The sequence below is a fragment of the Mya arenaria genome, chromosome 6, assembly GCF_026914265.1.
Source record: "Mya arenaria isolate MELC-2E11 chromosome 6, ASM2691426v1".
NCBI lineage: Eukaryota > Metazoa > Mollusca > Bivalvia > Myida > Myidae > Mya > Mya arenaria.
The window spans coordinates 12,954,569-12,967,973 of NC_069127.1; the positions used below are offsets into that span (position 1 = coordinate 12,954,569).

Here is a 13,405-nt window from a genome sequence, read left to right on the forward strand (position 1 = left end):
ATTAAAGCATAACTGAAATAAATGGAAGACAAGTATTTCATACAAAATCAAAATTTTGATTTTATTCCTACAATCATTTTTAATACTCTCATACATTTATCGAAAATCATGCTCAAAATCAATGAAATTCCATATTTTATAATTGATTAATCAAGCAATGTGCAAACACTCTACCGTCTCGGATCATTTCCGGGTAAGATCTGTCAAAATTTGATAGATTTTGTTGAAATGTACATTGGAATATTGGAAAAGGTAGTGAAAAATAGATATTTATTACAAAAACTTAGTGCTTTTTGTTTGAGTACAGTATTGCTTTTTGTTTGAGTACAGTATATTTTACTCGTTTACTTGATTCTGATTTTCTATTTTAACATGTACAGCAACCAGCCTGTAGTTTAGATAACTGTAGTGTGTGGTAAGAACCAGCCGCTCAGTTGGTTAGAGCTAGTGTTTGTGCTGTCATGGGTTCGAGCCCTACACTGGGCACACCTTTCTTTCCATGTTTACTTTAAAGGTGGCGGCGGTTATTGGCAGAAGCCCGGTTAGCTCAGTTAGCACATTTAAGATTGTTTTGACAATGTCACAAATTTCATGCGTAGAAATCTGGAATTGACATTGTGACATTAATAACAACTCATTATTCCAGATGTCTAATGGCCATCCAATGGCCATCAACACATTCAGGAGTAAAACTACTAGTTGCGGGGCTCAAAGAACACTAGCTGCTATCCACGGCTACCAGACAAATCGGCCCCTTACCAAATCGGCCCCTAGCTCAAACGGTTACCTTTTCGGCCCCTTACCAAATCGTCCCCATCCCGTAGACGTTTCGGCCCCTGATTACCGAGACGTTTCGGCCCTTATTTTTATATCTAAATACATTGTTTAAGTAAAAAACATGTAATTTCATTTTATTTTTTTAATAGACAAAGCTATATACATGCATACAAAGGTATAGATAAAAATAGATTTAAAGAAAATATCTGTACACTTGAAAACATATTTTTATTTTATTTCTAAATATAAGTAAAAAACATGTATTTTTTTATTTTTTTATTTTAAGAGACAAAGCTATATACATGCATACAAAGATATAGATAAAAATAGATTTAAAGAAAATATCTGTACACTTGAAAACATGTAAAGATTTATTCACGAGATATTTTTATAAGACGAAATAGAGTTGAAGAAGAAATGTTTAAACTTCATTTTTTTTTTAAATAATCTTTAAATAATATACATAACTATGTATAATGACATGTCCATTGTCTAACATCAGTCTTGACCAAACACCTATCGCCCGCCGTAGATGGCATCAACATTTTTCAGGAACTCCTCGCAGGTGACCTTATGCGAATCGTATGAGTCCCACTCATCCATGATCCTGGCGTTGATGTCCCTGTAACGCTCTCAATATAAGTTATAAATTTTATGAAATTCAGTTATTTATATTCAAATCAGGTATATATAAGGATGAAAAAAACAACTATTATTAATCTTATATTGAATACGTATGCAAAACCATACTGGCTTAAACGGTGATTTTAGACAGACGGTCTTTTGGCGAATTGTCACATTCCACAGAGGTATCAGGCGTTGAAATTGTGACACTTTGTGTTTACAAGCTTATAAATACGTCTACAAGGTTTGCTCCGACTTTCCCAACCGCTAATTCTCACACTTAAAGATTATTACCAATTATCTCTTCGCACCTCAAACAGAATATTATTTCACTTTTTTATTACGTATATATTGTTTTACTCTTTTTAAAATGCATTTGAACTATCAAGTTGTATCTTGTTTGCAATTCATATCTATAAAACAAACATTATTTCCTAATTATGTTTAGATAAAACACTAATTGTCAAAAATAATAATTAATAATTATTCTGGAGCAATAGTATACCACATAGATAACAAATTAATGGTTGAAATGTAAAGGCATTTTTAAAAAACGCAACACGTTTAAAACAAATGGTACCCACTTTTAGAAACGATTTAATATATATACTTACGTTGTTTATATTACTCAAATCTTCTTCAATCAACTCTAAATAACATTAACAAATTAAAGACAATTATTCATTCAGACGTCTTTGAATGTCTTTTTCACACCCACAACACTAACAGTTTGCCTTGCAAAAAAGAACGCATGGTTTAAAGACAAATTTTCTTTGAAGTCTTTAATGATCAATTAATAATTAACAGTTACAACAAATAAAATTTCTTAGATTTTCTAACATTTTATATTAAAAATCAGGGTTAATAGTTATTTAGATTTTAATCATATTTTTATATCAGTCATATCAATATTTTTCATGCATATCTGTCTATTTTTAAATTTAAAGATTTTATTTACAACTTATTTACAGATCTCATTGACATTTATAAGACGACCTACAATGTTTTTCTTTATACTCAAGATAAAAAATAAAATAAAATTAAGGGGCCGAAATGTCTCTATTGAAAATCACTAAGGGGCCGAAACGTCTCGAGTCATTTTAATTAAGGGGACGAAATGGCAGGGCCGAAACGTCTTAGGGGCCGATTTGGTAGTAGGCCGATTTGGTAAGGGGCCGATTTGTCTTGCTCCCCTATCCACACTAGACAGTGGGTTCTTGCCCACAAACACTATACTCTGCCCCTTAATTAACCATTTGAGCTTATCCAGGCGTTCATGCATTTTATTCTTAACACCATTAAAGTAAACCTGGTAACATGATGTGGTAGTGTTCTTGCTGATGTGGATTTGACACTTTTACTACCAGTACTTTGTATGGTTGTCCTGAATAGCCTTTAAGGATTTTTAATGTTAACCGGCAAATAAAAATAGACATGTTAGCAGTTAGTTTATATAAACTTTAAGGCGTGAGTTACACTTGCATTTCGTGGTTCACATTGAAGGGATATATTTTGAGCCCATTTTAGGACTGAAATTTGACCATGGTTTTTTTTCTCCCATAGGTCTGATTATCAAGACTGGTTTGACAATGGGACTCATTCCCAAACCCAATTATACGGTATTTATCCCAGTTGGACAAAAAAATATCCAAAATCAGAGCCACATAATATCATCTTCCAGTACCAAGAACCCGGAAAAATAAATAGTACAATTTTTTGAAAATACTGCATTCAGATTTCTTTATTGATTTCAACCAAATAACATATGGTTCCCTTTTTGCATTCATACACCCAGGCTAAGGTAATGGTATTTTGATTGTGAAAGGGATCCACACTAGGAAAAGTGCTGCACAATAGAAAGTTTTATTGTGGAAAAATCAGAAAAAAATCTGTCCAAAGGGATTAAAAAATAATTCACTGCTTGCTGCGGCAATAACTACTAGCCGTCCAGCTCAACCTGAGATAAATATTGACAATGCCGATGGCAATTTTCAAACCTCTATTAACATTCCTTCAAGTAGTAAATATGTATATATATATATATATATATATATATATATATATATATATACATATTTACTACTTACTGCCTATATATATATACATAGAGCTGTAAAATTTGATTACCTACAGATTTCCATACTATATGATTGAACATTGGCTTACACATTTTTGATTCTTACTTGATGAATAACTTAAGAAGCCTTTGTCCAATCCTCACTAAATTTGGTCAGAATGTGTATGGGAATAATATCTTTGACACGGTAGTTGACCAGCCATATCGCTTTAATCACTCAAGAGTAATCGCCCTTGAATAATATGAATGACCTAAAATTGGTCTTGTTTGATTACCTTAGAAGCTTTTGTCCAATCCTCACCAAATTTGATCAGAATGTGTATGGGAAGAATATCTGGTCAGGTTCGAAAACCAGCTGTTCACCTAAATCACTCCAGAATTATGACCCTTGAATAGGCAAAAACTGTCTTTACAGTGTCTGCCTTTTTAAAAAAAAATGGTTAATATTCAACTACCAGTACTTACATGTATCACAAAACTTGGTCCTTAAATTTGGATGGTCGTATTTCATGACAGTTGTCATTCTTGTTCATAAATATATTCATGGAACCTTTTTTTGTGCTGAGTTTGTTTCTAATCAATTTTCAATTATTATATATATAAACAGGGCTTTGTCTGCCCATTTTGGGAAAAAGACCCTAGACATTTTGGGAAATTTTGCGTCGGGAAAAATGCTGATATTGGGAAATTTTAGTTATAAAAAAAAAGCTTTCTAGTCTCCTGCGAATTAAGACATGATTTAGTAAATGTTTATTAATCCCTTTAAAAGACCCACAATGGCTGAAATATCAATTCTTGGGGTGTAAATTTCTATTGCAATAAATCATGACAGATGATATTTCATATTTCAGATCTAAGATAATGATAAAAATAAATGATTTCTGAGTTCAATTACCAAAAAAACTTCACCTCACATGATTTATTAGGATGTTGAAAATGAACCAGTACAGGTAAAAAGAATTTCTAAAAAAATATTTGGATTGGGATTTTTTCTGAAGTTTGGGAAAAATATCTATATTTTGCTTTGGAAATGGGTCCGATAGTCGGACCCGTGGGTACTATAGAAAAGGCCCTGATATATATATATATATGTTACAGTAAGATTGTGAAATCAGGGATTATATATACCGGTAAATGGGATTAAAGCATGTACACATTAAATATTCCCAATTGAAACCATTAATGCATTAAAATTTCCCAAAATGAAAAGGCCTGGCCTCTTCCAAATATTTCATTGAAATATCTCTGCATTATATGTATGTTTTCTGTTAAATGTAAATTTCATAAAGTGGACTATTGTTTTTACAGTTCGGTCAGAGTATGGTCTTGTAATAATGTCCCCATGAAGAAGTCAGGTACTGGGTCTGCTGAGGGAGGCCAGGAGAAGGCACCAACTGCTGAACAGAGAAGGCCGTGCATTGCAAGAACTGGACAACAAGCACATGGTTTGCATTTTAAAAGATTTTAATAAAATCATACTCCTTCAAATTATTTTTATATATTATAATATTATTTTAATCTATTTAGACCAAAATTAAAGTTGCGATATGTGTATACAAAGTCATGTGGATTTTATTTGCCTTTTATAATAAGTTTTCATAGCCTTCATACTATGTATATCTACTATATGTATCATATGGCTAGTTTGCCTAATTGGGATATAATTATCACTGATAAATATCTCAGTTTAAGGACCTATGTAAAATTGTTCAACAGCATCACTGGTATTAATTACACTAAATAACAAAGTGTGAATTGTTCACTTCTTGTAAGAAGTTTACAGGTTTACAGCATTTAGCTTTTGGAGCTGTCATACCCTTAGTTTTCTCACTGAGAGCAGTCTTTGAAATAATTCTAATGACAAGATATTTTGTATGCTTGACAGTGACAGGATCCAGTTTCCACACCACTCCTGGTGACCACAGTTCTACTGGTAGACATGGCCGCATCCATTTGCATCAGCCATATCTTCTATCAGCCTTGGCCTCAGGACACGGGCAAGGCCTACCCAACAGTAGCGAGGGTGTTTCTTCCAACTTGAACGATGGCAACAGTGATTGGCAGAGAACACTAAGATATACACAGGTTAAGTCTCGACAGAGAGTGGCACAAAATGACACCCCTTCATTGAACAACATCCATCAACCAGATATACCGGATTCCCAAGCAGCGTCTAATCAAGGCTCAGCAAGACTTATACCATGCATGAAACGATCACATAGTGTTTTATCTTCAGAATCTGTAAAACAGAATGTTATCAGGCCTAAATCTGTTCCAGCCACTCTGATGTCAGAAAATCAGTTCAACAACATTAACAACAGCTCATTACATGTAAGTAGGCACCGCCAACCGTATGACGTGGGTTCACTGCGTGTAGAAGGTGCCGCACGAACAAGTACTCCAGTAGATTATCAGGTGCCTGTGTTCAGTAATAGTGATACTGTGTTCACCTCATCCAGCCCTGTTCCGAGTCCTCTATGTATTGACAATGGTGCTGCGTTCCCATTTACCAGCACAGATTACTTTGTGGACAATGAGATTCCAATGTTGGAACTGTTTCCACCACTGAGAACTCAGGGACACACCACCACTACACCCCCACTGAGTTTGGGGTCAAGGACTCATGAGTCTGAAAGAAGTCTACAAATCCCAAACCCATTTACACAAAACTTAATAATTCAACAAAAGATGGAACAAGAACTTCAATCAGTGCAAAGACAATTGTCTTTGTTACGTGATGAACAGATTGGTATAGTAAATTATGGTGCAAAGAAACGGGTTGTGAGCACAGACTCTTTTGTTGGTGCTTCAAATACTGCAAAGGGTGTTTCAGCCACAAAACCCACAGATAAATCTTTCCCTCTCATAAGGTTTGCTTCAGGAACTAGGGCGTCCAATGGGGCAGGACCTTCCCGAAGTCTTTCGGTCCCTGTACACAGGAAAGCCCCAGCAGATGCGTTAGGTGAGGAGAACCCTTTAAAGCGACCCCATCGAGGGGGCGATGGGGTTAGATTGGGGGAAGAGAAAGATGGAATGGTGGAGTTAAGGCCTCCAACTCCAGGTGGGATCAAACGAGCAGGACCTTACCTTTTAGGTGGGTGAAAATTCCACATACTACACATTTCAAGGCAAACTAATAAAGGCATAAAAGTATTGTTTTAGTAAGTGAAGGTGGAGAAAACATGATGTCATGTATTTATATCACTGATCTTTCTTAAACTCTCTTGGACTGGAAAAGTTCACCTAATTGTCTTGCATTTTCATTTGTATAACGGTATATGTACATTTTGTTGGTTTGTTACAGGTCCACGTCTGGGCTCCTCCCCAGTGAAAAGTATTGTGCAGTGCCTGGCCAGAAAGGACGGAACAGACAAATTCTACACGCTCAAGGTAATGCCTGGATCCATACCCTGGTCTATTTAATCCCCTATCTCCTGATTAACATGACTAATGAGTATGTGTGTAATATGATAGGTTATACTTCATCATTATAGAATTAAATCTTAATCAAGTGCTGCTAACTGGCATTTCAATGGTTTTTAGGCTTTGCTTAAAACTTGCTTCCTTCAGATCTTAACTCTGGAGAATGGGGGTCGTGAGCGTACAGACGATCGACAGGGGAAGATGCTTATACACACAGAGTATAGCCTGCTGTGTCTGCTGCGACACCAAGATGGCGTTGTGCATCACCATGGGCTCTTCAAGGTAAAGCCGTGAACACGTGGTGCATTCAAATGATTATCATAAGATATGTTTCGGAAAAGTAAAGAAAGTTTGAATTACTTGTCATTTGACATTATTTTCCTGTTGAGGTCCACTTTTAATTATCAATTTTATTTGGTATATATTTGAACAATATTACTTATAAAAATGTTTGTTTATTTTCATAATTGTATACTCAAGCTGTGTTGTTTTTTTTCGATAATTTATTCTCTGATTATTTTCTAGTCCTTCAGTCTAGTTTGTTGTTAAATTGTATAATTGTATGTCGTCATAATGGTTGTCCATGTTTCAGGATGAGGCTTGGGAGGAGAAGGAGCATGATGGCGGTGGCGGGAAGACTGAATTCACTGGACGTCGTCGTAAACGCCTTTGTCTTGTGCTTGACTGTCTCATTCCGCACGAGTTCAGCGACCAGAACAGTGACCTCATAAACCTGCAGCATTATGTGATCAAGGAGAAGAAGTTGTCAGAGAAGGAAGCTATTGTTATCTTCTATGACATCGTACGGGTGGTCGAGTGTCTCCATAAGGTAACAACTGATCATCTAATATTTAATAATATATTTAATACAGCTTTATTCAGGTATTAAAGCATCTGTCAAATATAATTATGAAGGCTATGTATATCATATTGATGGAAAAATAAAAAAATGCACCATAATTTTACTTTGTACAAACTGATTCTGGTTTTTAAACCAGCATCAAATTCTCAAACTGGCAAAGTCAAATCTATCCCATAATACTCAATTTTTGCAAGACTGAATGCTACAAATGGTATACAATCATAACTCATGTAAAAGCCTTAGCAATGATCTTGGCAACTGGATATTTCTCACAGAGTTATAATTACATTTTCAGCATGTCAATTGTTTTGGCAATTTCACAATAAACAGTTTCTGTTTGAGAGACTTTTAACTGTCAGAAATATTTAACTCTTTTCTGTGTATGTATATACAAATGGAGTAAGAAGGTTATCAAATTATATTATAGTTATAATACTTCGCTCCAAAACTCATTATATATTTTCATATATATTCATTATCTCATAATTAAGTGTTAAGTTCTTAATTAATTTGTATTTAGTAATAACTATTGCAAACTGTTATACAGAAAAACATAGTTCACCGAGACCTAAAGCTGGGTAACATGGTCCTGAACAAGCGTAGCCGGCGTATCACAATCACAAACTTCTGTCTGGGCAAGCATCTTGTGTCTGAGAATGACCTTCTCCTGGACCAGCGAGGTAGCCCCGCGTACATAAGCCCTGACGTCCTCAGTGGTATGTAATGGCATTAATTCCTAAGGCAGTAATATACATGTACTGTATAATTACATAATCCAAATAGCACAAGAAAGGCAAGTCTGATTACAGAATAGCCTTACATCTAATTCAGGGGATAAGTTATATTTCTTGGCTTAAAATATCTTTAACCCAAGCATGTGACTGTGTTTGATCTAGTTCAAAAACAGGTTTGCCTAAAAAGCAGGGGTTCTAAAGTTTAGGATTAATCCTGAAATAAGGATTGAGAGCTTTTAACTACAGACTATTGTGCAGTTGTAAAGATTGTCTTCTGCAAGGATATCTGCATCAAAACAGCAGTAAATACCTTGAAATGAATATAAATGACTTTGGAAACAATTTCAAAAGAATTTTATTTATTTATGTACTAAGTATTAGCTATCAACAGATACCTTACAGGTTGCTGGCTTTTCAAATAAAACACTATATCCCGCCACATTGTTTGACAGGGTCTCTAAGCCCAGTAATTTGTTGGCCCTTGATGTTGTGTTGTTTACCATGCTGTCATTAAAGCCAACCATCACATGGATCCCCTATCACCCCTGTAGTTCAGGTTCCTTGTACCTAAGTTAGCCCAGTGACATGTAGTCCCTGTGTGTTGTGTTGTTAACCATGCTGTCATTAAAACCAACCATCTCATGGTTCCCCTCTGTATTTCAGGTTCCCGTACCTTGGTAAGCCCAGTGACATGTGGGCCCTGGGTGTTGTGTTGTTTACCATGCTGTCATTAAAACCAACCATCTCATGGTTCCCCTCTGTATTTCAGGTTCCCCGTACCTTGGTAAGCCCAGTGACATGTAGTCCCTGTGTGTTGTGTTGTTAACCATGCTGTCATTAAAACCAACCATCTCATGGTTCCCCTCTGTATTTCAGGTTCCCGTACCTTGGTAAGCCCAGTGACATGTGGGCCCTGGGTGTTGTGTTGTTTACCATGCTGTCATTAAAACCAACCATCTCATGGTTCCCCTCTGTATTTCAGGTTCCCCGTACCTTGGTAAGCCCAGTGACATGTGGGCCCTGGGTGTTGTGTTGTTTACCATGCTGTCATTAAAACCAACCATCTCATGGTTCCCCTCTGTATTTCAGGTTCCCCGTACCTTGGTAAGCCCAGTGACATGTGGGCCCTGGGTATTGTGTTGTTTACCATGCTGTCATTAAAACCAACCATCTCATGGTTCCCCTCTGTATTTCAGGTTCCCCGTACCTTGGTAAGCCCAGTGACATGTGGGCTCTGGGTGTTGTGTTGTTTACCATGCTGTACGGCCAGTTCCCCTTCTACGACAGCGTGCCACAAGAACTCTTTAGGAAGATCAAGGCAGCAGACTTCAAAATACCAAAGTAATATTTGTTTTAGTAGGAGCATATATGTTCTTGCAATATGTTCTTTCATTTTGCTTATTGTGTTAACTTTTTGTCTTGTTAAGTTTGACTGTTATCAAATAAAAACACTAAGCTAAAATAAAAGTGTAATAACACATAATTCAATTTCTTAATTTCGCCCTATGACTATGTCTTTTATGTGATACCAGTTAAGAGCCATGGTTTTAATATTTTTCTTGTGCAATGCCTTGTTTCTTGATGTTTGAAATTTTCTCATAATTTCTGTTATTTGTGTTTGTTCCAGTGACATGCGCGTGTCAGAGGACACAAAGGCAGTGGTGCACCGATTACTGCTGATGAACCCCCGGCAGCGGCTTTCGGCAACCCAAGTCCTCGACCAACTGTCAACCATTATTGCCAGATGGTAAAGAGCTCTTAAATTCATATTTTCATTTATGCTTCAATTAATATGGCTGTGCTGGCTTTGTACAAAGTTAAAGAATCTTTATTTTATTCTCTGGTAGAACAAGTTCTGCTTTAAATGTCACTGAGAATTATTTCCCTTCACCACTCGATATGTATTTGCAAAAAAATAAAATGATTTGACAGTCACAAAATGTTGTGTTATAAGATAAAAATAAGTACAGTTCAAAATAATAAGCTCAACTATATTATACTTTATTTTGCAAGGGATTTTCTAGCATTTATTTTTCCTACCTTGCAGGCGGGCTATGAATGCTCCCGTGGGCACACTTCAAGTCGTACCCGACATTGATGACCAGAGTGAGGAGAAAAAATCCCTACCTACCAAACAGCAGCTTCAGTCAAGCACCTCCAAAATACTCTCCAGTATTGAGGTGAAAATAGCCCCTGCACCTCCTCAGCCTCCACATGTGCAGAGTCCACAAGTTATGATGATGTCGCCACGTGTTGCTGCGGTGAGGAGGCGGGGCCAACCTGGGTTACACCCACCTATACAGCAGATGAGCAGTGATGCTCAGCCTGTGTCATCTGCTGAACTGTTGGCCCATAGGCAGTCGATGGTTCAAAGGCAGAAGGGTGTCATAGTAACCAACAGACACCAACCCAACAGATCGTAGGCAACTTACGTTTCATCTAGGAAGAATAAGATTGAGTTGTGTTCCAATTAATAATAATAGCGGAGTATTTGCTGCGGTTTTCTTGCATATCAGACCTTTAGAACACTGTTTCTGGTCATATGACTAGTGCTTGAACCCCTCACAACCCCTATGTGAGATGAGTGACATGCAACAACAAGCCATAATTATAAAACTAAAAATGTGTCCATAGGACTCCGGTCCCCCCCCCCACTTGCCTTACGTGACCGAGGAAATATTCACACCATTTCAAATCTATTTCCAACCAAACTGAAAGTCTATCCATAGAAATTATTCAGTCACTCACATTTTATTGGAAACAGAATAGTTCGAAAATGTCAATTTTTAGTAAATGAAGGACCATAACTCTCCCCTTACTATGTGCAGCTGCAAACAAAACCCCAAATGTACAACTTCGTCATCTCAACAACATTCTCCTGAGGTTCCAAGACTCTAGGTCAAATAGTTTGGGAGTTTTGAATGACACAAGTTCGCATAATACTTACGGACAGAATCACAGATGGACGCGCTGACTGACAAGGGCAAATCTATATCCCCCCTCCCCAAAAGTGGGGGCATAAGAAAAAAATATTGCAAAAATATTCAAAGGCTGTAAAGATAGTGATATTCTTTGCAACTGTTTGACATAAACTGTGACATCAAATAATGTTGTGTCATGACATTAGTAGACAATGACTTGAATGTGTTTTGGTAATATGTGCAAAAACTGTTACCAACATCAAAAATCTTCAAAAATTTAAAGTTAAAGGTTCGCAAAAAAAAAGTATCAATCATGTGTTACCCAATCAGATGGAGGGAGAAATCTGACACTCCGGCTCTCTGCATAGCCGAGAACTTGGGGAAACTCCAGTACTGACTGCTGTGAATGCAGCATGGACTTTCCCACCTATACTGGTAACACTTTTATACTTATATTGTTGGGCATTGCTGTTTTACCGGTAGGTGTCGTCAGAAAGAAATTACTGGTAGTAAATATGGAAGTGCTGTTTGTGGTGCAATAGATATTAAATTATGAACATTGAACACAATTAAGTGTCTGCGACATTGCATGCTGTGAAGTGGTTTGATTGTTATCAGCAAACTAATGAAATATATTTGCTTAAAGTATTTATTATTACAATTTTTACAAAGCCTTGTTACCACAAAGTTTTGCATGCTAAATTATATTTTTTGAAACTGTTTTTCTCAATTTTTAAAACATTTTGTAAATTTCCCATTTTCTATTTTCCTGTATTGGATTTAATTAAGATTTTGTTGCACTATGGAATCAATGATGGATACATTTAAAAACTACACAGACAGTGGATTGAATTTATAAAAACAAAAGGAAACATAGATGTTGAGGGCATTACCTGTAAGACATGTTCTTTGATTCTGCTGTTGTGATTTACTTGTCCTTCATTGTTGAAGTTTTGACTGTATTCATGTGTTTCTACTTTCTTCTGCATGTTTTTTTGGCTGTTTGGTGTAACAGTCTGCATTATAGTTCAAATAAATGGGTTACAGTGTAACGTTATATTAAAGTGAATAATGATACTTGGTACCAAATTTACCTACATAGTGAAATAATGACTAGTAACTAATATCATGGTAAAGATGTGGTTGTTTATTTCAATTGAAGTTACCCAAATTGAGAGGTTATCATGTAGATACTGTTCATTGATTATAAAAAATTACTCTGTTTGCTTTTAATGTAAATTAATTTTTCTTATAATTATGTTTAATGTATTATTTCTGTATATTGTGATATATACTTGGATAAAGATAGTTTGTTTAATGTATAGATCTGTATTGATAAAATGTATCATGTTATTATATAATAAATAAAAGTTTTTAGCAGAAGTTTGTTTTCAGCCGATGAATTGGCCAAATCTCTTTGACCGCTATCTAACCTGAGCATTCCTTTACCAATCCTGATTAAAATGTTGTCACAGTGTTAAAACTGCTTTCAATAAACAACCTCCATCCAGGTGTTACAACCTTTTTATTGACCGAATTTACCATGTATGCTTCCATACATTAGGGCTGTGATTTGTTGGCAGATTTTCATGGTTCTGGTGGCTCCATTGACCAAAAATAAAATTAAAAAAACATTCGTTTTAAACTGATAAAAAAAGTTAACTGGTTACTTTGGCTTGTTAATTTGTTAGTTGTTAGTATTAACAGGAGAGCCTTCAAACAGGCATCTAAACAGCCAGTTTTACTTCTTTCACATGGTGCCTGCCCCCTTTGTCCCCATAAGGGACCAAAAGCGGCACCCAAACCGCTCGCTGAAATAGTTAGTGACACTCTTATTCAAAATCAATACATAAACATGTATAACAAACATCAATTTTGACTGATAAACATTTAACTACTTACTAAATAATGTGTTTATGGAAAATATTAATAACCGATAACAAGATTGTAGCCGTGTATCTTATAGCAGAAAGCGCAAAAATATTAA

General features: G+C 35.9%; 1 protein-coding gene across 1 annotated transcript; it reads left to right on the plus strand.

Annotated features, from left to right (window-relative positions):
• Positions 1–123: 123 nt before the first annotated feature.
• LOC128239352 (uncharacterized) lies at positions 124–12,783 on the plus strand. Its single transcript, XM_052955971.1, has 10 exons — positions 124–252; positions 4,787–4,923; positions 5,364–6,572; positions 6,783–6,868; positions 7,049–7,183; positions 7,494–7,730; positions 8,311–8,479; positions 9,694–9,838; positions 10,125–10,244; positions 10,545–12,783. The coding sequence occupies exons 2-10, from the start codon at positions 4,821–4,823 to the stop codon at positions 10,918–10,920; spliced, it is 2,580 nt and encodes an 859-aa protein (XP_052811931.1). The 5' UTR covers positions 124–252; positions 4,787–4,820; the 3' UTR covers positions 10,921–12,783.
• The last annotated feature ends 622 nt before the right edge of the window (positions 12,784–13,405 follow it).